The sequence below is a fragment of the Camelina sativa genome, chromosome 15 (assembly GCF_030686135.1).
Source record: "Camelina sativa cultivar CO46 ecotype springtype chromosome 15, ASM3068613v1".
Lineage (NCBI taxonomy): Eukaryota > Viridiplantae > Streptophyta > Magnoliopsida > Brassicales > Brassicaceae > Camelina > Camelina sativa.
Genome location: NC_141894.1, coordinates 3,638,709 through 3,665,483, shown reverse-complemented (window position 1 = coordinate 3,665,483; position 26,775 = coordinate 3,638,709). Strand labels below are relative to the sequence as shown.

Here is a 26,775-nt window from a genome sequence, read left to right as displayed (position 1 = left end):
AAAATAAAACTTAACATCAAAGTATTTGAATCCGTCATAGGCTGACTGTATCGATGATGTTAGGGTTACACAATTACCAAACGATAATGTAATTTTGAAAATTCTGAAGGTACTAGTACTACTGAAAGATAACTTCTTATGAAAATATTTGGTCGTATTTGCATATTATACGTATATTATCATCCTAAATTTTGTGAAATTTGAAATAATTGAATCTAGTAATTTAATCTCAGCCATACATGCTCAACCACTACCCTCCTTTATAAAATCTAGTAACTAATATCTATATTTTTATTATTATATTTCTCTTTGACCAACTGTTCTTAAACATTATACAATTATACATACATTGAACCAAGTCCAACGTCATTATAAATAACTGCTCACCAGCGTTGCTCAAGAAAACACTAACATACACAGAAAAGAAAAACCAAACAGAGTGTATTTTACTTTTAACCGGAAAGATGAATCAAGGAGAGCAAGTAAAGGTTTTGGGGTTATGGGGAAGTCCTTTTAGCAAAAGAGTAGAGATGGTCCTCAAACTTAAGGGCATACCTTATGAGTACATTGAAGAAGATGTTTATGGTAATAAAAGTCCTATGCTTCTCAAGTACAACCCTATCCATAAAAAAGTCCCTGTCCTCGTCCACAATGGCAGATCGATAGCTGAATCTCTGGTGATTGTCGAATACATCGAAGATACGTGGAAGACAAGTCAAACGATATTGCCTCAAGATCCTTATGAGCGTGCCATGGCCCGTTTTTGGGCTAAGTATGTGGATGAAAAGGTACATATATGTTGATCTTAATACAACAAATAATATTAGGGGTATATGAGACTTATATGATGAGTCTTGAATTGAATAGCAAAGTATTCAAGTAATATTTATCAAGAATAAAGATGCATGTCTTAATCAAAGATTTTATAACATGTATTGGTCTCTGGGTTTCAGGTAATGGTAGCAATATGGAAGGCTTGTTGGGGACCTAGAAGCGAAAGAGAAAAAGAAACAAAAGAGGCTTATGAGGGTTTGAAATATCTAGAAAAAGAGCTTGGAGATAAACATTTTTTCGGAGGAGAGACAATTGGATTTGTCGATATAGCGGCTGATTTCATTGGATATTGGCTAGGGATCGTCCAAGAAGCTTCAGGCGTCACGATCATGACTGCAGAGGAGTTTCCAAACCTTCAACGTTGGTCAAAAGATTTTATCGACAATAATTTTGTTAAGGAAGTCTTGCCGCCAAAGCATGAGCTCGCGGCTCTTTTTAAGGCCCAATTTGGAAGTGTTACATCTGATTAAACGTAACGTAATAAAACCGAATAAAAGTTGCTCTCGTCAAAACCTTACAAATAATAAAAAAAAATGATATCTACGTCGTATTTGTTTTTTTTTTTTTTGTCAAACTTTTAGTAAATGTTTTCAATAATGGTTATCTTATTAATGAAAATTTCCAAAAATATTATATGGAGTTGAAGTCTTGAAGAATTTATTAAAAAAAAAAAAAGAGGAAACATGTTTGATAAAGAAATTTTAGTAGAGTAAGATATAATTAAAGATCAATATTCAGTATATTCAGCTGGTTGGTAGTCATTATTCAGATTTCAGAGCAAGTATATTGATTGAAATTAATTACCATCATGGGTTTACTCCAAAAAACTAAGTCGTTTTAGTGGGCCACTTTAAAGTAATGGGCTTAGGTCCATGTAAATGATTTGTGGTAGGCTTGTGCATTTAGAGTTAAGGTGTCATTAGAGTGTTCCAACGTACATAGTGTGCTAAACCGCAAAATTAGTACCCCGCTCGGCCGCTCGTTAGGACCGACGCAAACGAAGAAAAAGAAAGAAAGATGCAATAGGATTTATCCAATTACAAGTCTGAAATTCTTAATTCAATTGTTGAAAACGAGTGGTTGATGTATGAATAAAGGTAGCTACTTTAATATATTCAATTATTCATTCACTACTGGCGATTAAATAGGATCTGTGACTACTGACTACCTAGAAAAATTCAAATCTGTTACAAGGTTACTTGTAATTCTTTTTTTTTAGAAAATAGAGTTATGTCTACTTGCCAGTTCTCAGTGCCAGACTCAATCATAATAAACTTGAATATCCAAAATACTAATATTAAAATATATGTAGTGGACATTTAATGATAGAAGGAGCCATTAATGTATCACATTAACATTATCTCATCAACAATTTGCAATATCTGATTACTATAATACTCCGAAAGAAGTAACAATAAGCTTACATATCAATACATTTAGCATCTATCTTACGACTTACGAGTCATCTTCTGAGTTTGCACGAAGCTATATGGTGCGTCATATATAGAAACATGTTCGGTTTACAAGTTCTAGTGGGACCTTTTGTGCACGTTCTACATATATGAAATGTGACGTATCATGTGTCCATTGGGCATTGACGAACAACTTCGAGTGGCAAAACGGGTACGGGTTTGGACTCTGTTACATCGATTACAAGAACAATTTGACACGTCGTCATGACAAAGAATAGGCCAAGTATTAATTACAAGCATTTCCTTAGTCAAGGAACACCTCCATCAAAGATTAAGAAAGGACGAGCTTTGAGTGTACCAGTATGTACTTCAAGCTGTAGCTTCTGTGTTTGGTTTGTAGTTTTTAACTAGATCCCTGATGAGGTCTTGGTTGTAAAGAATTTTATTGAACATAACAAACAAAAAAAACTAATAAAGAGTTTCTTTCCCTCTCACCAAAGTCGTCGTGGTGCCCAACGCCTTGACTTCAAAACTTAGAAATTCTTTAAAACTTTCAAAATAAATGGAACGTTTTAGATAGTCATGTATAAATTGTATAAGGTATACCGTATAACATTACAAAAAACAACTCTTTGTAGGCACGTGTTTTGTGCCTTCCATATTAATTCTTGGGTCTTCATCTAAATGATAATGAAAGGATAGAAATACAACAACAATGAACTAGTAACAGGACAAACAATTACAAAATTAACAATGTTTAATGAGATCGGATGTTCTATTTTCCTCCTATAGCATTGCTGGTTGTAATATATTGATTTTGAGAATACGTTGAATAATAATATGGATATGTATAGTGTCTTTCCTTTTCAATTTCAAAGGTTTTATTATTTTAAAATAGTGTGACTTTTTTAGTGTAATAAGAAAAAATGATCATACCTTGTATCTTTACTTGTGTAGAAAACTATATAGAAAGGGTCGTTGAGTCTCCGCCACCGTACTTTTCTCTCTTCAATGGTCAAAAATGGATGGTATGGATGCACATATGTATATATACCAAGTATCAACTTCAGATAAGCATCAACTCTCCAACAAAATTAGGGTCAAAAAGTAGAGAAATTTCAATTCGCCATTTACTATGTTATATCAATAACTTTAATGCAAAAAAACCCGAATTGTACTGATAGCCTGATAGTTAAGCAAATCACTCATATATAGTTTTTAATAAACCAATAGGGTTGCACGATTGGGACTAGCTAACTCATATTATCCTTTCCTAATAGATGACAAAAAATAAACTTAATTACTAATCAAATTTGTATTTGCTTCTCAAATCCTAATGATGACGGATTTTCATTTGTCCTTTTGAAACTCCGTTTATTCTTCTTTTTTTTTTTTTCCAAAAAAATATATTTAAAATTTATCTCCGTCATCATCCTTCGTTCATATTTGTCTACCAAACTATAATAGATTCAAATTATTTGTTAAGTATATATTATAAATTACTTACGAATATAAAATCTCATAAAAATATGTTTTTAGTATACTTAATTAACACATGGAGCGATTTGTAATAATCATATTACACCACATGCATGGATGGAAAGGTCGATATTGCAGTTTAATGCTGTTTTTTTGTTATATAATTTGGAAAATTTTAGATTGAAGCCGAAACATGTTTCATTTATTAAAAATGTTGCTCGTTAAACACGAGATATATTATTATATGTTTCAAAACTGAAAACAAAACGGTCTTTTACAAAATAAAAGAGGGAAAAGAAAAAAAACACTGTTTATTATTGGCCTTATTCTGTGCAGGTGCAACCATACTCACTGTGAGCTAATATTAAATGGTCTTTGGCCAATACTTTTTATCATATAGTTATGAACTTATAATGTATGGAAGCTTCATTTTTTTGGAGATACACAAACACAACGGCCTGATCGAAAGTCACATTATATTATTTTAATATGTACTCGTTGGACACGCGGAATATTTTATGTTGTAAATTTTGAGAAAAAAATTTTATTGAAAAAATACAAACGATGTAGATCATGCAATAAATCATCCTAATGAAATAACATGTACAGTATGATAGTTTAGTCAAATAAGTATATAAAAGCATTATAATATATAGGCTATAACGTCAGTAACCATGTACGTAGCAATCAATATGATCCAAAAACACGATCTTGATCTATAAAATAAAATATTAAAATGATAAACGATGCCTGGTTGGCATATTAAAAAAAACATAAAATGAGAGATCAATAAGTGAATGAAAATCACTATATAAAGAAAGCCTTTGAGATGTTAAAGAACCATCAAAACTTCTAATTCTGTTGAAGAGGGAGCCAACAGAAACAAGAAAAAAACAAAAATGGCTTTGCAAAAGTTTCCTCTCTTGGGGCTGCTTTTGCTCGTAGTTATCGTTGGTTCTCCTGCAAATGCCGGTGATCCTGTTTGTCCCCCGTCTACCAAACTAAGCCGAGGAAGTTTCCCTGAAGGGTTTCTTTTTGGCACTGCTACTGCGGCTTATCAGGTACTATTTATATACCAGATTAGCCTATATGTGTTTATATATATCTCATTTGCTAAACCCATCAGCCATCTTTTTTTGGTTATATGTCATTAGGTTGAAGGTGCAGTTAACGAAACTTGTCGTGGACCTGCCTTATGGGATATCTACTGTAAGAGATATCCAGGTGAGTGCCTCTACATTTACTTTTCTTACCAACTCTTAATTACTCTTAACTAAACTTATAGAATATTGATTTAACTAAATTTCAATTGCAGCAAGATGTAATGGCGATAACGGAGATGTGGCAGTTGATTTCTTCCATCGTTATAAGGTATATATATATATATATAAACAAATAAAACATTATTTATAACGTATTTTTATTCTAGTGATTAGTCCATTTTAATTAATACTACTAAATGTTGAAAATTTGTCTCCTTTGTAAACAAATGTTTGTAGGAAGATATTCAGCTCATGAAGGGTCTAAACACAGACGCCTTCAGAATGTCTATCGCATGGTCCAGAATATTTCCTCGTGAGTTTATGTGCTAATGATCGATTGATATACACATATGTTTATATCTATCTATCGAATTTGAAATATATATTCACGAAACAAAATAATTTTTTTTTTTTTAATCAGATGGAAGAAAGGAGAAGGGAGTGAGCAAATCTGGTGTGCAATTCTACCACGACCTCATCGACGAGCTCATCAAAAATGGTTATATATGTTTTTAAGCTTATATGTACATATAAATTAATTAACAAAAACTCTATATACATACTACGTACCCTTGTTTTCTCTTAAAAAATTCTTTCTAATTTTATATTTTCATTGTAGATATTATCCCGTTCGTGACTGTATTCCACTGGGACACTCCACAAGATCTAGAAGACGAATATGGCGGCTTTTTAAGCCAAAACATTGTGTACGTTTTCGTAAGACGCAGTTAAAGCTTATACGAGAGACACTCTCCACGTGATTTTAATTAATATCCCTTTTTTTTTTTTTTGTTGCAAAAATACAGGAAAGACTTCAGGGAATACGCAGACTTCGTTTTCCAAGAATACGGTGGAAAAGTGAAGCATTGGATCACATTCAACGAGCCATGGGTCTTTGCTCACGCCGGTTATGACGTAGGAAAGAAGGCACCAGGGCGTTGTTCTACTTACGTCAATCCTTTATGCCAAGATGGACGATCAGGTTTTGAGGCTTATCAAGTCAGTCACAACCTCCTACTCTCTCACGCAGAAGCCGTTGAAGCTCTACGAAGCTGTGAAAAGGTACACACATCAAATGCAAATCATTATTAATTACTTATATATCGTCATGATTCAGATCTGATAATAATTTTACATTTTTTTGTGTGTAATGTCTACAGTGTAAAGGGTCGAAGGTTGGAATCGCACATAGTCCGGCTTGGTTTGAGCCACATGACTTTGATGATGCACAAGACGGTGCGTCTATTGACCGTGCACTTGACTTTATGCTCGGATGGTAAGTAATCTCACTCTATATATATATATTGAAAGAAAATAAATGCTCGAATATAATTATTTCTATCTTATTAATTAAATGGAGTTTTTATTATTTTTCTAGGCATTTGGACACAACTACGTTCGGAGATTATCCACAGATTATGAAAGACATTGTTGGTCATAGATTGCCTAAATTTACCACTGAGCAGAAGAGAAAATTGAAAGATTCTACCGATTTCGTAGGACTCAACTACTATACGTCAGCATTTTCAAACCATCTGGAGAAGCCAGATTACACTAAACCAAGATGGTTGCAAGATTCTCTTGTTCAATGGGAATGTAAGTTTTCGTATACCAAAAAAGTCTCCGGAGTAGGTTTGAACGTATACAAGTACTTATAATTGTTACTAATTAAACATTATTATCTTTAATTTTCCAGCCAAGAATGCACAAAACTACAGCATTGGTAGCAAGGTATGCGTTTTGGTTAAGACTTCCCCACTTTGGCACTGTTTACTATACTGTCGTATATGAAATGACATCGTCACCATATTGTTTTTTTTATTTCAGCCTTTCACCGCTGCATTGAACGTTTACTCTAGAGGTTTTAGAAGCCTTTTGAAGTACATCAAAGATAAATACGCAAACCCGGAAATTATGATCATGGAGAATGGTAACTAGATATTCTATTTTTTACTGCTAACTATTTTTTTGGTGCTGATTATATTTTATGATAAATATTAAATATACAATGATCTTGATGTTGTTTTTCTAGGATATGGAGAAGAACTTGGGGCCACTGATTCGGTTCAAGTTGGTACTGCTGATCATAATAGAAAATATTATCTTCAGAGGCATCTTTTGAGTATGCAAGAGGCTATTTGGTAAGTCGTACTTCTTTTTTTAAATACTATATCATATACTAGCAATTGTATAATCTGATGAAACATTTGTGTAAACTGTGCAGCATTGACAAGGTGAGAGTCACTGGATACTTTGTATGGTCGTTGTTGGATAACTTCGAGTGGCAAGATGGTTACAAAAACAGATTCGGACTCTATTACATTGATTTCAACAATAACCTCACACGTCATGTGAAAGAATCGGGCAAATACTACAAAGACTTCCTCGCTAATGGTGTCCGTCCCTCCGCGATCAACAAGGATGAGCTTTGAGCTATATTTTGAGGATTTGGTTTCATAGTCTAATGTTTCTATCTTATGTTTTGATTGAGTATGTGATTGACCAAGATTCAAGAGGTCTTGATTAAAATAAAAGTGTCTCTTCTTCGCCTTATTTTATTTATCAATCTGTAGCTGATTTGACAAAACCAAAAGCCTTTGGTTTTATAATAAAATGATCCTTTTTAGAAGTTGCTATGTGAAGTTCAGAAGTTATACATACATTTACCTTCAAAACATAAGAAACAACTGCACATTGCAAGTATAATCTTAAAACAAACAAATACATTTGTAATATACAACATGAGTATTTTGTAACGAAGTACAAGTTAAAAACTCACTGATCCAACAAAGGGATCGATCGGATCAGTCCTTCATCACCCCTAAATAACCACCAAGATATCCCACCGCAATCTCCAAATACAGTAACACATTAAATAAAACGTTTTGAAAGTGTGTAACGTTGGTTTGTTATTCTGATCAAATATCAACAGGAGAAGCATGGTGAATGCATATAAACCATTGCCCATCAATCCTTTCAAACACATTCGACACAAACTGAGCTCCCCAACTACTACTCCCTTTTGTCTTCACAAACTCCATACACGTTACATAACCCATATCGCCTCGGACATGAGCCTCAACATCTTTCAGCTCGATCTGTAACGGAAACTCATAGTTCACCCACACAAATTCCCAGCTTTCCATCACATCATCATATCCTGTTATGCCTTTGGCTCCTGGATGGACACAGCACGGGTTTCCGGATTTTGACCACAGAGATTGCATTGCAGCTAAGTCCCCGTTTCTGAAAGATTGGTAGAACCTAGAATTAGCTGACAAAACAGAGGCTTTGTTGTCTTCTTGAAGCTCTTTTAGTTTGTCCCTTATTTTAGCTGCCTCCACGTAGTTTTCTTCCTGAATTGCAATCTCGAGATCTTGCTTCAACGTGTTCTCATCCACTGATACGCTTTCAACATCTGCAGTCTGGTTACTGTCCTCGCGTTTCACTTGACAAGGCCTAAGACGAGACCCTGCATCAAAATGTTAACATTAAACAAAACCAAGACTAAAGAAAGGAGTCTCATCTAAAACTAGACCTTCTACTAGATAAGATGCTCGAACTCACACGGTTCTTTGTTTTGCAGCTTGAGATGAGCCAACCCAAATGCATTGCTGCTGGCTAAAACCATGTTGCAATGAGTGGGATAAGATTTAGGCAAGTGAAGCATCTTCGTCGAACCACCAAACAGAGAAGTGACATCTACTGTGCTTGAAACCTATCAAGGAGCAAAAAGATTCAAGCCCAGATAAGCACAACAATAAATTCATCAAAATTGCTCAAAGTGGCAACAAAAAAATTCGGAACTTGAAGCACTTTCTAATCGTAAATAAGGTAAATATTGACTTCATCGATCCAAATTTCTTCTAGGGTTAAATCTTAGTACAATACCTAATCGGCTAATTCGTAAGAATCTTCACACCAGAAAAGATTAAAACTTTGCCCATGAACAATAAACCATCCAATCTCAATGGGTTCATATTGTTGATCGACTAAACCTCAAGATTACATATGACAACCATAGATTGAAGCTTCAGAACTTGAGTAAAAAAAGAAATCGGAAGTAATGTCTTCCAAGGAAAGAAATTTTAGCTTACTTTGCATAAGAATCCAGATCCATGAAGCGCCATCGTTAACAAGGAATCGCAAATTTCAAAGAGCTTTCCCGGAAAATTTTGGCGATCAACAAAGAAAAAAAGATAGCTCAGCCTGAAACTCAAAGAGACTGTTCAGTCTCCAAGATAAAACTATTGGGCCTAACATTAAGGCCCAGAGTTCATAATAAATAGTCCATTAAGGCGTAAGCTAATTTTGTATTTAGGGCTATAAAATATTATATGCTTTTTTTTGGTGTGTTTAATAAGATATGAATTTAATTAGTCACCTAAACGAGCGTCCCATTACACCACAGTGGAGAGTTTCTAGAGTGTTTTTTTTGCCAGTAATGATCCAAATTTACGAAAACGATTTGACTACGATTGATTACTTAAATGTTTTTTTAAATTATGGATGAACTATAATTAAAAAAATAATATAAGTGTGATTTGACACTCAATCTCGAAAAGCTGTGGTATAAATTGGTAAATCCAAATTTATTAAAATGAGAAATTTTATGTTTAAATTTAAAACTCAATAAACGAATTGTATTTTTAAGATGATCCACTGGAACATTAAATTTTAAAAAAACTTTAATGTTCAATGCTCACAATTTTAAAACGAGGAATTTAAATGGAACAAGCAAACAAAATTATAATTTAGATTACAACATCATGTTGACAATTTTTCGTATTATAAATAATATCAACGTTGATTTTTTCAAAAAAATATAAATATACTATACATTGTTCATCAAGTATTTAATTATGATATAGTATAAATATTCGATACCAAAAAAGAAAGATTTGTTTCTTTAAAAAAAATATATATATATATATATAATTTAATTTAATGGCCGGAGGCGGGAGTTTAGTTTTAATAAACCAAAGCACTTGGAGAAATTATTCTCGCCGACCTTCTCCATCGCCGGCGATGGGCTGCATTTGCTTTAAACCTTGGCGTCGATCGCCTTCTCCGTCGATTACTTCCACCGTTATCGACGAACTAGGTAAAAGTAAAACAAATTCCGACGAATTCTCCCAGACACTCCTCTCTATTCGCGTTAAATCCTGAAGAAGACGATGAATCGAGGAATTATTAACCTAATTAATAATTTCGTCTGCAGATAACAAAGGAGAAGAGGAGGGAAGTACTTGTCCCAGTTTCAGGGAATTTAGTTTGGAGCTGTTGAGAGTCGCTACTGACGGATTCGCCGCCGGCAACATCGTGTCGGAGCATAACGAGAGGGTTCCTAACATCGTCTACAAAGGGAGACTCACCGACGGTAGATTGATCGCCGTCAAACGGTTTCAGAGGCTTTCGTGGCCTGATTCTTTCGAATTCATCGTTCGTCTTTTACCCCTTTTCATTACTTACTCATTATGGTTGGAATCAAATTTAGACTTTTTTAGTCTGATTGTAATTTCTAGATTCTTCTTTCTTTGGTTTTGCTTACCTTAGATCCCCAAATTTTTCCGATTGTTCATCGTCTTTGACTTTTGATTGGTTATTATTATTATTTCCGAGGTACTTCTCTTGAATGTGACAGTGTTCTCATTTTGGTATGTTTCAGAGTCAAATTTCATTTATTTTTGAGTTAGTTAAGATACAAATTAGGTTCTGAGCTTGATCTGTTATTGCAGAGGAAATTTTGTTGAATGTGGCATTTTGTTTATTCAGGAGGAAGCACAAGCTGTGGGGAGGTGTAGGAGTGAGCATATGGCTAATTTGATCGGTTGTTGTTCAGAAGGTCACGAGAGGCTTCTCGTTTCTGAGTACATGCCTAATGGAACACTTGCAAAGCATCTCTTCCACTGTGAGTTTGATTTCTTGATGAACTCTACTGTCTCTTGTCTCTTTTGGCCTTAAACTATATACTCTAGAGTTTCATTATTGTCTTGTTTGACTGTGAAATTGTTTTCAGGGGAGAAACGACCAATGAAATGGGAGATGAGGCTGAGAGTTGCGTTACATACTGCCATAGCCTTGGAGTACTGTAATGATAGGGGAATAGATTTGTACCATGATCTTAACACCTACAGAATATTGTTCGATAAGGTTAAAAATTTTCTGCAGTTTGGTAACCATTAATGTAATAATTTATTATCATCAGTTTCTTACAAATTTTTTGACAGGTTGGGAATCCCAGGCTGTCTTGCTTCGGTCTAATGAAGTGTAGCCGAGAGGGGAAGAGTTATAGCACTAACTTGGCATTTGCTCCTCCTGAATATTTGCGTCTAGGTACTGTGATACCGGAGAGTGTCACATTTAGCTTTGGGACCTTGTTACTGGATCTTATGAGCGGCAAACATATTCCACCGAACCATGTAACTTTCTTCTCACAAAGCAAAATATCTGTTGGTCCTCAAGGTGTCAAAATGTCAATCTTTATAGATGAGCTGGCTCTTGTTACTTGTACTGTAATTATTTTTGTATCCAGAGGCATGATCTGTATAATATATAAATGTTTCCTGAGAGTTTCGTTAGTTTTAACTTATCTGGCAATGTCATTCCAGGCACTTGATCTGTTCCGTGGCAAAAACTATCTGGTGCTAATGGATTCAGCTCTGGATGGTCAATTCTCTGATGAGGATAGAACAGAACTAATACATCTAGCTTCCCGCTGTTTACGGCCTCAACCAGACGAGAGGCCAAGCATAAAATTTCTCATGTCAGCTCTTTCAAGGCTTGAGAAACGAGCTGACTCTTGGCCCGACGTCAAAGGAGAAAACATCCCTGTAAGTCATCACTTCACTAAATCTTCCAAGTTTTCAGGTTATGCAGACTTTTCTTATGTAATCATGGGACTTAATAATGACAGAGTCCATCATACACTAAACCTGAAACAAAGCAGCAAGTGCGCTTGAGTCCTTTTGGAGAAGTATGCTGGAGAATGGATCTAAGTGGCATACACGAATTACTCGAGAAAGTCGGATATGGAGAGGACGATGTGATGGTCACAAACGAGGTATATAATATATTTGTTTGTGATGAACATAAAATCTCTTGATACATCTCAATATCTCATTATGAGTTCAAAAATATTGCAGTTCTCATTTCAAATGTGGACGGGTCAAATGCAAGAGAATATGGATTACAAGAAGCACGGGGATGCTGCATTTCGTGCTAAAGATTTTGAAACCGCAATCGAATTCTACACAGAGGTATCAGTTTGAATCATCAAGAACCTATCTTCTTTTACCAGCAAAGATACATTATTTATAACGATATGAATATCTTCTTATGAACAGTTCATGAGTGGAGCACCAGTGGTATCACCAACAGTATTAGCAAGACGGTGTTTATGTTACCTAATGAACGATATGTTCCGCGAGGCTTTAAGTGACGCGATGCAAGCTCAGGTCACATCACCAGAGTTTTCAATCGCTCTCTACTTACAAGCGACTTGTCTCTTAAAACTTGGGATGGAGGCTGAAGCTAAAGAAGCTCTTAGACATGGCTCTTCTTTCGAAGCTTTTTAGAGTTAACAGCAACAACAAACAAAAAAAAAAGCCAGATTTGTACAGCTTCTTTCTCTGCATACGTATATTAGAAATGTGAATACACACATAGCACATATACATGTTTGCTTCTTTGACTTTGTTTGAGAGAACCTTGGTGTACCATCCGATTTTTTGTGTGCTAAAACCGGATTTTCTTGCCGTTTTCCCTGGATTACATTCACATTAATTGGCAGTGTTATGATATACAGATCATCATTGTGGGCTTGTTGTGAAGGCATGTTACAAAGTGAGAAAACCATATCATCTTATGGAAAACGCAGTAGACACTGTGGCCTCTGCTCAATTTCAGAACTATAGAAACTATCTCTACTAAATTACATCACAACTTAGATTACAAGTAAAACTCAAGCTCTCCGAGATCAAGAGATAAAAAAAAAAAAATCAAATACAAAAAATAAAGTAAAGAAATCTCAGAAAAAAAGAAAAGAAGAAAAATCTCAGAGACTGGTTTTGTTTTGCTTTTTTGTTTTGTTTTTCTTTTATGTGGACAAGACATTGGTTATGTTCTGCCCCTGTTCAGATACAAGATAATGATCTCGATGTCCCCTTGAGCCTTGAGACCTTAACCGGCCAGCTGCTTCTTCCATCGCCTTCACGCTGCTACTCTCTAAACCGCTTCTCAGCCATGCAAGGCTGCTTATATCCGTTGCTATAGCAGCTAGTTCGTAACTCGGAATTGTTGGTGGGTCTAAGTAATCCACAAAGTCTGGACCCAACAATGAGTCTTGCTGAACGGGATTGTTGCTGCAACAACCACTTCCACATGTCGGAGGCACAAATTGTTCGCTGTAAGCTCCTTCAAGCACTCTTAGCATTGCTGTGTCTTGTTTAGATGATTGGAATTGATTTTTGTCTTGTATATGTGGAGAGGATGATCCTTCCATATGATTGTACGCACTATTAAAAGAACTGAGCCGAGCTACAGGGCGGAAAAGCGTTGGAGGATCATTACCGTCTTGCCTAGAAATGCCTTCTCCGTTTGTCTCCTCTACGCATTGTTCTTGAGGCATTTCCATAGAGGTAGCCTCTTTGACTTCCGGAGATACATTTGGAGTAGTTACATGACCACCATCCCCTGAAGATAAAATTTCTTCTGGCGAAGCTATTGTTGCCGTTCTGTCAAATCCAGGATCTTCTTCGACAACTAAGCTTCCAGCTCCCATATTCTTTGCCTTTTCATCCATAAATCGACGTCGTAGAGTGGAGTTCCAATGGTTCTTGATAGCATTATCTGTTCTTCCAGGAAGGATTTTCGCAATTACAGCCCATTTGTTTCCATGGATGGCATGTGCTCTGATGATAGCCTGGTCTTCTACCGCTTCATAAACCAAACCAAACAAAAAGATACAACGAAGTAGCCTGATTTAGTGCTACTTAAGAAAATGATATAGAAACAGAGTTTAAATTTGATATCAAAAGAACACAAAACTTGAGAACAATTAACTAACTAGTAATGCCAAATACAAGCAAAAATTCTACAGCTAAGCAGAGTAACCATCCCCAAACACCGTGTTTTTGATCAGCTACAACATCAAAATGGTATCCAACCTAACTCTGTTGTTCGTTATGGATTCAAGGAGAAGTTCACAAACCATAAAAACCCAAATTGACAGACCCTGAAGAAGCATAGAATCTAAAGATCATTTTTTTTTAGATGTCTCAGCCAAAATCACAAATTCAATTCCATTTCACAACCATACAAGCAAATCACAGAGCTGATCCAATAGTCTCTCTCAAAATAAAAACAGAACAAACATAAAAGAACCAAAAACAAAAACCATAGATTCCTCAACTCACCACAGACCAATCAAAAGTTCGAAACGAGAATAAAAAGATCACAGGAACAATCCGATCGAGAAAAAAAAATCAAATCCCCAAAAATTCAAATCAAAAACTGGGAAAATGGATTTGAATTATACCAGTAAAGGAGTTGCGCTTCACAGATGGATCGAGCTGATTACACCAACGAAGACGACAAGACTTGCCTGAACGACCAGGAATATTTCGAGCCATCAAACTCCAATTCCTCGGTCCAAACTTCTCAACGAGCTCACTCAACACAACATCCTCCTCCGGTGACCACGGCCCTTTTACTCGATCTTTCCCTTTCCCTCCTCTCCCACTCGTCCTTTCCTCAACGAACCCCGCCGCATCTTCTTCACCATCGCCGTCACCATCGCCATCGTCATCTCCTCTGCCAATTGCCACCGATTCTTGCACCTCCCTTAATCCCGATCGTCTCACAATCTCTCCCTCCATACGGGCTTCCCCCTTCGTCTCTCTCACCCACTCACCGGACTTAACTGTAAAAGCGTTCTCGTTGGGGTCGGTCGCGTGAGCACACGCGAGAGATTCGTAGGTCTTTGTGTTTCGGTGGGATCATTTTTATTCCCTTTAATTACAGTTTTACCCTTGTAATTGACATTTACATTATTATCCTCACTCGTAATCTTCTTTCTAAAAATTTGGTCAAGCTTTTGTGAGGGAGGTTTAGGTAAATTCATTAAAACGGAAGATCTTTGGGAGGTTGATGACTTTCTCTGGCTTATGGCGGGAATTTTCATTAGCTGGGGTGACTAAGTACTTTTTTATTGGGCCTATTTTAAAGCCTATTCTTCTGTAAAATTAGGCCTCTTCTTGTGGCCCATTCAATGGATGATGAAGATGAAAAGTAAACTTCTTTCTTTGATTTTTATAAAAATTTGGAAGTCTTTTTAAGTTATAAAAACAAATGCTAAATATGAAGTACGCAGACCTCATTATTTTGAAAATAATTTTAAAGTCAACTCACAAACCAATAAACATTCGGTTTGGCCAACTAAAATTTTGAAATTTCATGAAAATGTATTCAAGATCATCAAGGAGTTGATCGTGTCTACGAAAAGGCTTTGAAATGCTGTTTTTAATTTGAAAAGTCAATGGTAATCCATTCGCCTATGATATGAGAAGGCGAAAGCTAATAAAGAAAATGCATATGCATGCCAATGCTTGAACATACAAGAAACAGTCGGATTATATTATTACACGATCGAGAGCGACCTTTGCCTGACAACAAATCTTTAGATCTGACTATTTATATAATTAAAACAGGGTTTTAGATTATGGCGAGAACGGCCGTTTACTATGTACTAATGTACATTAGTTTTATGAACCTAAAATTTAATTGATGGAAATCTAAACTTTATCTTTACAATAAACAAACACATACTATATTAACGACCTCGGAAAATAATGATTAAGTGGAACAAACTAGGTCAAAGATAAAACACCTCGGAAAACAATGATTAACTGGAACAACTAGGTCAAAGATAAAACAGTTGTAATTGCATTGCATCCAAGAGAGTACGTAGGTAATATAGGTATATTATAATGATGATTGTTGACTCGAAAAAATCATACGGATATGAAATACAACTAGATCTATCTACACAAAATACAACACGTTTCTCGAAGGTATTGTAAAGTTGACTAAGAAGAGGCTTTCAAGTTTCAACTTGAACACATGGACCGCTTCTATGCACGTATCAAAATTCTTCATGTCATAAGAAAATATGTATATTACTAAACCAATTAATATCATAGTGGGAGCCTTTTTATAATGAATTTGGTCAGTAGTTGAATACTACCCAATTTGTCATATAATTTGAGACAAAAATCAATTGGCCTGTGTCTGGAGTGCGTCGCATGTTTATTTCTGCATTTATATAAAGCCTAAAGCAAAATTATGGGTTCGTTGATTCCTTAATTATATCTAATTCAACTCACTTTTCAAATATACGATCTCATATAAACCTTGGATTCGTCGTCTTACTTACTCTAAATTTTAAATCCGAGTAACAGTAACAAATGGAAAAGAGTAGGACCATTTGGGTTTTTGGTTTCTACTTTATCAATGATTAAATAGTTGTAACTTTAATTCATTGGTGCAATTGTTTGAGACTTTTTTTTGCGTTTAATGCTCAATTTATTATAATTCTGTCGCTAAAATTGTGGTTGCTACTTTGATATCAAATTAGATAAGTAGTTGTCTATATTGAGTTAAGATGGTTTGTGTTGAGACGCAAAACATTTTGAATGACTTTTGTTATTTCTCAAGGAAAATTATAAACTAAACTAATAAAGAGATCAACTGTTAGAAATTTAGAGAACGATGTCTCTACTAACAGATTGAAAATTACCTATTGGCATCGCTTCGCTAGAAATAATATTTCAATATCTACAAAAACACATGCACACACGTAGATAAATACATACACGCCTAATTGATTATGCTATAACAGTGATCGATATACATCATCAAGCCATCAACTCAGATTTAATATTTATTAATTTGTTCTAAATTATACATTTTTTAAGAAACTTAAATTAGAATGGAGAATGAATATAATTAAACATTTTATTATTTAAATTATACATTAATTCTAGTTATTATATCAGTAATGTTTGTATAATTTGTATGTGTACAATATAAATCTTTGTTTTTTTTTGTGCACCATATAAATCGTATTTTTAATTCAATATTCTAAAGTGATTCTAAATATCTGCACACAAATACAAAAACAAAAAAAACGAACTGTTAAAATTGAAAACTATCAAAACTATGTGGCAGTAACATCGGTTAGAACTTACGTGGCTAGCTAAGGTTCTAAAGAAACCCATATTGAGAATCATGATGTATTATATTCAAACCATTATCTTAGACAGCCCTAGTTACCATCGTTCGTTAGTTAATTACCACTTCGCATTCTATAAATTATTAAGTAGAACCACAATTCTCTTTGCTTCACCATCTCCATAACACATCTCTCTTTGTCAGCTAGGTAGCTCTCATCTTTCTCTCTCTAGGGATGGATGGTGTTAGGGTTTCTCTTGCTTGTGCTCTACTTCTTTTCGCTGTCTCTTCAATAGCTTCGGCGGCCATTGTCGAACACACCTTCAACGTAACTATGCATTCTTGCCTCCTCTTCTTCTTCCGCTAAAAATGATTTTTATTGGCATGTTATAACCGTATGATATATATATTGGATACGCTTATAATTATTGTATCGGTTCAAAACTTGATACAAGATGATTCTTACTTATTTGAAAACCGTATTCATGCTTCTGCCAAATGTTGTGATTGTATTTGATTATAGGTGAATCTAGATTTAACGTGAAATATGAGTTTATTTAACTAGCTAACTAGCTAGTACGACCATTGACCAGTCATATCCCTAACGGCGTGAGAGATACTTGGATTTTGCCAGGTACAAAACTTAACGGTGTCTCGGCTGTGCAAACGGCAAGTGGTAACGGTCGTAAACGGAAGCCTGCCTGGACCAACAATACGCGTTAAGGAGGGTGATTCGCTCGTCATTCACGTCCTCAACAATTCACCTCACAACATCACAATTCATTGGTACTCAATTAATTAATTAATTACAGTAACCTCGTTTAAATTCATATATATTATAAAAGCTTGCTTAACTAATACATGATTACGTTTTCGTATTTTGGCATTACTAGACGTGAGCCTTTCACCGTCTCTGAGTTCTTTCCTTTCTCGCATAGAATACTCAACTTATTGTTTTCAAAATATAAAATAAATATATGTAAATATTTCATATTTGGAGTATAGTCACTTCGGTCCTTCTTTTCTCCTTCGAAATTAATTAGGGTTATGATCACTGTATAGTTATATTTTAACAAAACATACTAATATAAAAGATGAATGTTTTTTTTTTTTCGTTTTGATTTTTGTTAAAAGGTTTAACGATTTTTATTTTTATATTTGTGTTAAAAATTTCAACAAGTTTAATTATCTTAATATTTTGTGTACACGACGACGCAGGCACGGGATCTTTCATAGACTAACAGTTTGGGCAGATGGACCAAGTATGATAACGCAGTGCCCAATCCAGCCTGGCCAGAGATACGCTTACAGATTCAACATCACCGGCCAAGAAGGTACCTTGTGGTGGCACGCACACTCTTCTTTCCTACGCGCCACCGTATACGGTGCTCTCATCATCCGCCCTAAATCCGGCCACTCTTACCCGTTTCCCAAACCTCACAAAGAGGTTCCCATCTTATTTGGTATGCATATGTCTCTCAATCTTTAGTAAATGGTTATTAAAAAGAAAAACTGTTTATATAGTACTAATTTTATTACGCTAGATATATATTTACTTGAACAAAATTGATGGTTCGTTACAAGTTAAATGTGTCGTACTCCTCAGTTTATAATATTCTTTTCTTCTGTGTAGTGTTATTAAACTATATAAATAGTTAATCGAATGCACACGTTAGTAGTTCATCAGTTGGTTAATGACGCGACGGATATTGGTCCTTGTCCTTTAATTTTAAATTTTTTATAAACTTCAGTAGCTGCTATTGGCCAAATTAAAGTCTTCGATGTTAACATTGTTATAAAATCAGTACTATATAATACTATCTTAACTAACTTTTATATTAAAAAAAAAAAACAGGTGAATGGTGGAACACCGATGTAGTCGCGTTAGAGGAGACCGCAATCGCCACCGGAGTTCCTCCAAACAATTCCGACGCTTATACGATCAATGGCCTTCCCGGAAACCTATATCCATGCTCCAAAGACAGTGAGTCAAAAGATCATCAACAACTAAAAAAACCCAAAACAAAAACATTTATTACTTAGTAAAATGACCAAATTAAAACAACTAATTAAATAACCAAATTTCTAACCATACTGTTTGAATACATTTTCCTAATCAATCCTTTCGTTATGAATCAAAATAGGAATGTTTAGCCTAGACGTGGTGAAAGGAAAGAGATACTTACTTCGCATCATAAACGCGGCAATGAACATGCAAATGTTTTTCAAGATAGCCAATCACAGGCTGACAGTTGTCGGCGCTGACGCAGTCTACACCGCCCCTTACGTAACCGACGTCATCGCAATCGCACCGGGTCAAACCGTTGACGCACTCCTCTTCGCCGATCAGTCCATCGACACCTCCTATTACATGGCAGCTCATCCTTACGCCAGCGCACCCTCCGTCCCTTTCCCCAACACCACCACCAGAGGCGTCATCCACTACGCCGGCGCGTCGAAACCAAAGCGAACGAAGCGCGTGTTGATGCCGAAACTACCTTCCTTCTTCGACACGTTAACTGCTCACAGATTCTACTCTAGCCTCACTAGCTTAGTCGATGGACCTCACTACGTACCAGTACCTTGCCAGGTGGACGAAGAGATGCTCGTAACCATCGGGCTCGCGCTAGAAGCATGCGCAGATAACACCACGTGTCCAAAATTCTCAGCTTCCATGAGCAACCACTCTTTCGTGTTACCTAAAAAGCTATCGATCTTGGAAGCTGTGTTCCACGGCGTCGACGGGATCTTCACGCCTGATTTCCCAAACCAGCCTCCGGTTAAGTTCGATTACACTGACCCGAACGTAACTCAGACGAACCCGGGACTTTTGTTCGCTCAAAAGACAACGAGCGCCAAGGTTCTGAAATTCAATACGACGGTAGAGTTGGTATTGCAGAACCATGCGCTTATTGCAGCGGAGAGTCATCCCATGCATCTTCATGGATTCAATTTCCATGTTTTGGCTCAAGGGTTTGGTAATTATAACGCCAACCGTGACCGAAGCAAGTTCAATCTCGTTAACCCTCAGTTCCGTAACACTTTGGCTGTGCCTGTTGGTGGATGGGCCGTGACCCGTTTCACTGCTGATAATCCAGGTAAGAACTCTCGCAGTCCAATTCTTTCATTATACTATTTTACAATTAAATGCACGAAACCTAAACTATTGAATATACATATTGGTTTAGGTGCGTGGATTATGCATTGTCATATCGATGTTCACTTGCCGTTCGGACTAGGGATGATATTTGTGGTTGAGAACGGCCCGACCAAGGCCACCACCTTGCCACCGCCACCACTTGATCTTCCCAAATGTTAAGCAAGAATATTAAAAAAGGTTTATTAAAAACAATAAGAAGATTATTTAGAGGAAAAAAGGACAAAAATTTGCCTCAAACACTCAGTGAGACTTGTTTGATTTGCTCTCTCGTATTTATTTTGATGTAGTCGGTAAATAAAATTAAATTGTAGTTCCCTTCATATGTTTTTGTTACCAATTGTGTGTGTTGTCAGTGATTTATATGGTTTATTTTCTTGTAAATTTGTCATTTTTTACGTAAAATTAAATCATTACATGGTTGATAGTTTGATATACCTTAAAAAAAAAAAAAACGGGTACGCAGTAGTGTGATCTTGAGTTCAAATATTACAAAATATAAGCACAATGCTGAATGATATTATTATTAGCCCAATGATTCGTAGTATATTATTAGTAGGGTTTAGCTAAACACTAATTACAATTACAGCCTCACTATATACAACTAATACATAGATGCATCTCTTTCTCAACCAATAAGCACAAAATTAGTAGAGACTAAAGAATATACAAAACCAAAATTTTCCTTATGACCTTATCGTCCTGACGAAAGTTATCTTTGTTAATCAGTTCAGAATTTTAAAATAAACACAAAGTTAATTAATACTTTGATTAAAAAAAAAGTTAATTACTACTGTAGTCCGGCTAATTTTTTACTTTGGTTTTAGTTCAATACCGGTATTGGTGTTAAGTGTTAACCGGTTACCGGTAAAAAAAGAACTTTCAAAACATTATCCTAAAAAATTGAGAGCAGACAGAGTGAGAGAAAAAAAACAGAGAATGATGAAGTTGCAAGGGGGACTTCTCCAATGGAATCGTAGCAGTTTAATCCCATCGATTTACACGCCAGTCAACACAACCCAATTCTCTATCTCCGCCTGTGTCATTGAGGGGAACCACCAACTTACGGCGAAGGAGAGACGGCAGCTCCGGAACGAGAGGCGGGAGAGCAAATCAGGGTATAGCTGGCGAGAAGAAGTTGAGGAAAAGTTGATTCAGAAACCAACGAAACGGTACGCGACGTGGACGGAGGAGCTCAATTTGGATACTTTGGCTGAGTCGGGTCCTCAATGGTGGGTGGTTAGGGTTTCTAGACTTCGTGGTCATGAGACTGCTCAAATCTTAGCTCGTGCTCTCGCTCGTCAGTTCCCTGAAATGGAATTCACGGTAATGGGATTTGGGTTTGGATCAAAATTGTATCTTAGATCACTGTTGAGAGAATCTAAACGTTGTTGATGAAAAAGTTAAAAGCTTGTTTTAAAAATCGAAACTTTATTGGATTTTTTTAGTTAGTGTGATATTGAGTTTGGATTTTGGGTTAGTGAGTTCTTGAGAATTTGTTTTGAAGCAAGTTGGTTTGGAATTACGTTGTCCAGGTGTATGCTCCATCTGTTCAGGTGAAGAGAAAGCTAAAGAACGGTTCTATATCCGTTAAACCGAAACCTGTGTTCCCTGGTTGCATTTTCATCAGATGTATATTGAACAAAGAGATACATGACTCTATAAGAGAAGTTGATGGAGTTGGAGGTTTCATTGGCTCTAAAGTTGGTAATACGTGAGTAGTATTCTCACTCTCACTCTCTGCGTCTGTAAAGGTCTGTGAATTGATCTGTATCTGCATTTTTTTTTTGTAGGAAGAGACAGATTAATAAACCTAGACCAGTAGACGACAGTGATTTGGAAGCCATTTTCAAACAAGCAAAAGAAGAACAAGAGAAAGCAGACAGTGAATTCGAGGCGGCAGAAAGAGCTGAAGAGGAAGCGAGTTTACTAGCCTCACAGAAACTTGCTGCATCTAATCCAGATGTTGTTGAGTCTGTAGCAGAATCTAAACCGAAACGAGCTCCGAGAAAAGCTACACTTGCTACTGAAACAAAGGGGAAGAAGAAGAAACTTGCAGCTGGTTCTACAGTTCGAGTTTTGTCAGGGACATTTGCAGAATTTGTTGGCAACTTAAAGAAACTGAACCGCAAAACTGCAAAGGTACAATTTTAGCTCCTTGTGTGTGCAACAAATGTGTTTTGTTTAGATGTCTGTCTAACTTAGTGACTCTCTCTTGTATGGTTGATGGTTTTGTAGGCAACGGTGGGATTTAGTTTGTTTGGAAAGGAGACACTAGTGGAAATTGACATCAATGAACTTGTTCCTGAGATTCAATCTTAGACTAGTTTGTAATTTTTGGTTTGAAATAATAAATGCATGATTACATGTTTTGATGTATCTGTTCTGTTAAATTTGCCATACAGAAAATATTCAGTCAAGCTAAGTCTGAAAGAAAAAGTAAACTGATGAAGGAGACCATAGAGATGAATGAATAACATCTATAGCAACTCTGATTAAACTCTAGTGAACTGTGTCCCGTTTTAACGTTTTAACATCACAATGCATGATGTTTCCAATGCTGGATTTGGGCCCTTTTTGGGAAAGGCCCAATATCATTGAAATTAACAGTAGCCGTCAGATCAGAATGAAGCAAACAGATACAAACCGTTAGATTAAGGTCACTTGAAAACCCTAAAGCTTCCCTTATCTCTTAGCAAGTTCGGCGACTATATAAAGGCTGATACCAAAACCCTAGCTTCTTTACGTCAAACTCCCTCTGTACACAGAGTTAAACTGAGTTTGTGTCTCTGAAATTTTTATCCTTTTTTGAGCGAAAATGGTGAAAGCAACCAAGGCGGAGAAGAAGATCGCGTACGACACCAAGTTGTGTCAGCTTATCGATGAGTACACCCAGATCTTGGTCGTTGCGGCCGACAACGTCGGATCAACTCAGCTCCAGAACATCAGAAAGGGTCTTCGTGGAGACTCTGTGGTGCTTATGGGAAAGAACACTATGATGAAGCGTTCCGTTAGGATTCACTCTGAGAACACCGGAAACACTTCAATCCTTAATCTGCTTCCTCTCCTTCAGGTTAGTTTCTTCAGCTTCACGAAATGTTTTGTTTTTGTGTGTGTTTGAAGAGTTTAGATTATAATATGCGTTTTGGATCTGTGTTTTGTTTAGGGAAACGTTGGTTTGATCTTTACCAAAGGTGACCTCAAGGAAGTGAGCGAGGAGGTTGCTAAGTACAAGGTTGGTTTCATTTCCCTGAATCTGCTTTGCTTTTGATCGTATCTAAATGCATAAAGGAAATTTTTTTAAACTTACATTTCTGCTTATATTGGTTAAGATTTCACATATAGATGTTCTGAATAGCTTGTATAGGTATTGGATTGTGTAAGATGTTGATACATTCTCAACTTGATTGGATTGTGTAATATGTTGATGTATTGTCAAAATGATTGGGTTGTATGAAATTTTGATGCTTTCTTCATATGATTGTATAGTATGTTGTTTTCTCTATATGCTTGGATTGAAATGTAACTCTTTCATATTATTTACAGGTTGGTGCGCCTGCTCGTGTGGGTTTGGTTGCCCCAATTGATGTTGTTGTCCAACCTGGCAACACTGGTCTCGACCCGTCCCAGACATCTTTCTTCCAGGTTTGCTTAATTATTCATTGTTATGTTTGACTGGGTTCGTTTGAATACTGAGTCTGAAGTTATTAAAACATGAATGAATGTGTTTTGGAATGTTTAGGTGCTTAACATCCCAACCAAGATTAACAAGGGTACCGTTGAAATTATCACCCCTGTGGAGCTCATCAAGCAAGGTGACAAGGTCGGGTCTTCTGAGGCTGCTCTTCTAGCCAAGCTAGGCATCAGGCCGTTCTCATATGGTCTTGTTGTCCAGTCTGTTTATGACAATGGTTCAGTCTTCAGCCCAGAGGTTCTTGACCTTACTGAAGATCAACTTGTGGAGAAGTTTGCTTCTGGTATCTCCATGGTCACTTCCTTGGCTCTAGCTGTGTCTTACCCTACCCTTGCTGCTGCACCGCATATGTTCATCAATGCCTACAAGAATGCTTTGGCTATTGCTGTTGTCACTGAGTACACCTTCCCACAAGCTGAGAAGGTCAAGGAGTTCTTGAAGGTTAGTCATTAAATAGTAGTGCATCTTTTTTATCATGTTATATCTGATGTAAATGTTAATTTCTCGGGTGTAAATTTGGAATGCAGGATCCTAGCAAGTTCGCTGTTGCTGTAGCAGCTGTGTCTGCGGATGCAGGTGGTGGTGCAGCTCCTGCTGCTGCTAAGGTAGAGGAGAAGAAAGAGGAATCAGACGAAGAAGACTACGATGGTGGTTTTGGTTTGTTCGATGAAGAGTAGATTTTGTCTATCAAGGTTTTACCTTTTTGTCATGACTGATAAGTTTTACATCGTTTTTAGAATCTGGATTTCAATTTTCTTGGTTTTGGCCAATACAGTTTTTATGTTACCGTCTTTTTTATATTCAGGAGTTTTCTTTATTTTTTTGTTGATTTGGCCAATAATTTTTTTAGCTTCAATTTCTGTTATGTGCCGTAAATACATGTCTTCCATAATATAATTGCGATTTAGCGCTATCGAACGAGAAATGAAGAGGAGTAGGTACTTCATCAAGTGTCATGGTGCAAATCTTTTTAACATACATATTGCATTCTTAGGCTTTAGTTGTCGTGAAACCATTTCGGAGAAAGTGGACAGGAATGTCATAATCTTAGACTAATTTGGGCGAACAAATGAGAAAGCAATAATATTGAATGAGTATCAGAAACAGCATTAATCTTAGTCAGCAACCACTATGAGAGATGGAGAGAGCGTCTGCATGAGTTAATGATATTTATCTCTTCCCTCAGCTTTCTGAATCCTAGAAAATTCCATTTAGAAGGAGAAGAGAGAGAGAGAGGCAGAAGAGTTCGTCTCTGTAGCCATTGAAACAGAGGAGTTTCGTTTAGTTTAATCCTAAGTTAAGCTATGGCGCTGTTCAAAGCCATCTCTTTTCTGTTCGTTTTATGTTTTGAGATACATGGAACCGCAGGTGAGGATTTCAAGTTTTCGTTTGATGGATTCGTGAAATCTCAAAACAAGAGTGTTGCTATGTTTGGAGATTCGAAGCTGGTCAATGACAGTTCTTCGATTCAGCTGACTGATTCAGTGAGTGGAAGCGTAGGACGAGTCTTTTACAGGAAACCCATCAATCTTTTCCGAGGTAAAGAGATTAACTTGGTTGTTTTCTCGACTTACTTCTCGTTTTCGATGCCCAATGAGATTGGTGATGTCTTGGCTTTTGTAATGGTTCCAAGTACTTTGGATCTTAGTCTGTTTGGTAAGAGAGATAACAGTTCCACTGGTTTAGGGTTTCTATTAGAATATGCAAAGAACGAGACAGTTGTTGCTTTTGAGTTTGATATCTCCGAGAGAGGAAACCGTGCAAGAATCTTAATTGGTAGGCCTGAATCTTCTAATATTAGAAACCTTTCGTTTGACGGTGACTTGATGATGAACAATGGAGGGTTTGTGAGCTGTATGATTGATTACATGGCAAGTTCTAAGAGTATGATGGTTAATTTCAGAAGATCTGGTTCGATAAAGGAGTACGATCCGTTCTTCTCTTTCTCAGTAGACTTGGCGAAGCTTTGGAAAGGTGGTGAAGTCATGGTGGGTTTAAGCTCTGCCAATGGGAAGTCTTCCAAGGCACATTTTCTCCATAAATGGAGATTTGAAACATGGCAGCGTCATCCGATGTGGCTTCATCCATCGCCACTTGCACAGAATGAAGGTTTGAAGGCCGATGTTTCCACGGAGGAGGAAGAGGGTCGAGAGAGAAGTGAGTGTACATGGAGAATGCTTGGTTCTTTGGTCTTTGGTGTAGTATGTGGAGCCTTAGGGGCAATGTCGGCTTTGTATCTCTGGACAATATGCTGTGTTAGGAGGTCAATGGCGGTGGTTCCAGAGGAATGTGCTATTGAACAAGGCAAGAAGTTATGAGAAGTTTGGTTTGGTGTGTGTTTTGGAAGGTTGTCTTGTGTTGTGGTGTAAATGTAGGGTCTTTGCCTTTTTCTTCTTCTTCTTCCTCTTCCCTCTATAGTTTATCTTATCTTTCTTCTGTGATGTTTCAGTTTGTCTCCTTAGTTGCAGGGTTTGCTATGCGTTTTCACTATGTGAAATCACTATGGTAAGAAGCTGTAAGCGATCTTGCAAAATTAACTTAGTTGTTGATGTTGTTCTTGATCCATTTGGGTTGTAGAGTCCTACTCATACATTTAACATGTTTTCTATTTCTGGAACGGAATCAAGAACCAGGACCCACTTTGTCTTCTTCTCACTTTTGATGTTTACTGCAAACAGAGTAATGTGAACTGAGTACAAAAAAGTC

The 26,775-nt window shown here is 36.5% G+C and overlaps 9 protein-coding genes across 9 annotated transcripts; 7 read left to right on the top strand and 2 right to left on the bottom strand.

The window, feature by feature from the left end:
• The first annotated feature begins 361 nt into the window (after positions 1 to 361).
• Positions 362 to 1,473, top strand: LOC104745089 (glutathione S-transferase U8). Its single transcript, XM_010466265.3, has 2 exons — positions 362 to 788; positions 954 to 1,473. The coding sequence occupies exons 1-2, from the start codon at positions 465 to 467 to the stop codon at positions 1,302 to 1,304; spliced, it is 675 nt and encodes a 224-aa protein (XP_010464567.1). The 5' UTR covers positions 362 to 464; the 3' UTR covers positions 1,305 to 1,473.
• Positions 1,474 to 4,387: 2,914 nt separating this feature from the next.
• LOC104745088 (beta-glucosidase 23) lies at positions 4,388 to 7,616 on the top strand. Its single transcript, XM_010466263.3, has 13 exons — positions 4,388 to 4,786; positions 4,880 to 4,949; positions 5,041 to 5,096; positions 5,225 to 5,300; positions 5,409 to 5,486; positions 5,607 to 5,694; positions 5,794 to 6,049; positions 6,148 to 6,263; positions 6,366 to 6,583; positions 6,684 to 6,718; positions 6,815 to 6,917; positions 7,020 to 7,128; positions 7,212 to 7,616. The coding sequence occupies exons 1-13, from the start codon at positions 4,625 to 4,627 to the stop codon at positions 7,417 to 7,419; spliced, it is 1,575 nt and encodes a 524-aa protein (XP_010464565.1). The 5' UTR covers positions 4,388 to 4,624; the 3' UTR covers positions 7,420 to 7,616.
• On the bottom strand, positions 7,589 to 9,245 carry LOC104745087 (uncharacterized). Its single transcript, XM_010466262.3, has 3 exons — positions 9,085 to 9,245; positions 8,555 to 8,705; positions 7,589 to 8,459 (listed from the first exon to the last, which is right to left on the bottom strand). Exons 1-3 carry the CDS (start codon positions 9,115 to 9,117, stop codon positions 7,906 to 7,908), a joined length of 738 nt encoding a protein of 245 aa, XP_010464564.1. The 5' UTR covers positions 9,118 to 9,245; the 3' UTR covers positions 7,589 to 7,905.
• Positions 9,246 to 9,931: 686 nt separating this feature from the next.
• LOC104745086 (serine/threonine-protein kinase BSK6-like) lies at positions 9,932 to 12,810 on the top strand. The gene is made up of 9 exons (XM_010466260.3): positions 9,932 to 10,091; positions 10,209 to 10,429; positions 10,763 to 10,898; positions 11,007 to 11,140; positions 11,218 to 11,409; positions 11,599 to 11,820; positions 11,904 to 12,050; positions 12,133 to 12,246; positions 12,334 to 12,810. Exons 1-9 carry the CDS (start codon positions 9,935 to 9,937, stop codon positions 12,562 to 12,564), a joined length of 1,554 nt encoding a protein of 517 aa, XP_010464562.2. The 5' UTR covers positions 9,932 to 9,934; the 3' UTR covers positions 12,565 to 12,810.
• A 23-nt stretch (positions 12,811 to 12,833) lies between these two features.
• LOC104745085 (transcription factor MYB1) lies at positions 12,834 to 14,966 on the bottom strand. The gene is made up of 2 exons (XM_010466259.3): positions 14,526 to 14,966; positions 12,834 to 13,924 (listed from the first exon to the last, which is right to left on the bottom strand). The coding sequence occupies exons 1-2, from the start codon at positions 14,863 to 14,865 to the stop codon at positions 13,086 to 13,088; spliced, it is 1,179 nt and encodes a 392-aa protein (XP_010464561.2). The 5' UTR covers positions 14,866 to 14,966; the 3' UTR covers positions 12,834 to 13,085.
• Positions 14,967 to 17,369: 2,403 nt separating this feature from the next.
• LOC104745084 (laccase-7) lies at positions 17,370 to 20,802 on the top strand. The gene is made up of 6 exons (XM_010466258.3): positions 17,370 to 17,546; positions 17,853 to 18,004; positions 18,437 to 18,681; positions 19,074 to 19,202; positions 19,363 to 20,316; positions 20,407 to 20,802. Exons 1-6 carry the CDS (start codon positions 17,454 to 17,456, stop codon positions 20,535 to 20,537), a joined length of 1,704 nt encoding a protein of 567 aa, XP_010464560.1. The 5' UTR covers positions 17,370 to 17,453; the 3' UTR covers positions 20,538 to 20,802.
• A 431-nt stretch (positions 20,803 to 21,233) lies between these two features.
• On the top strand, positions 21,234 to 22,795 carry LOC104745082 (uncharacterized). Its single transcript, XM_010466257.2, has 4 exons — positions 21,234 to 21,701; positions 21,911 to 22,089; positions 22,169 to 22,517; positions 22,614 to 22,795. The coding sequence occupies exons 1-4, from the start codon at positions 21,315 to 21,317 to the stop codon at positions 22,695 to 22,697; spliced, it is 999 nt and encodes a 332-aa protein (XP_010464559.1). The 5' UTR covers positions 21,234 to 21,314; the 3' UTR covers positions 22,698 to 22,795.
• A 200-nt stretch (positions 22,796 to 22,995) lies between these two features.
• Positions 22,996 to 24,886, top strand: LOC104745081 (large ribosomal subunit protein uL10x). The gene is made up of 5 exons (XM_010466255.3): positions 22,996 to 23,448; positions 23,542 to 23,610; positions 23,922 to 24,020; positions 24,118 to 24,510; positions 24,597 to 24,886. The coding sequence occupies exons 1-5, from the start codon at positions 23,194 to 23,196 to the stop codon at positions 24,744 to 24,746; spliced, it is 966 nt and encodes a 321-aa protein (XP_010464557.1). The 5' UTR covers positions 22,996 to 23,193; the 3' UTR covers positions 24,747 to 24,886.
• Positions 24,887 to 24,976: 90 nt separating this feature from the next.
• LOC104745080 (lectin-like) lies at positions 24,977 to 26,717 on the top strand. Its single transcript, XM_010466254.3, has one exon. The coding sequence runs from the start codon at positions 25,374 to 25,376 to the stop codon at positions 26,385 to 26,387; it is 1,014 nt and encodes a 337-aa protein (XP_010464556.1). The 5' UTR covers positions 24,977 to 25,373; the 3' UTR covers positions 26,388 to 26,717.
• Positions 26,718 to 26,775: the final 58 nt, after the last annotated feature.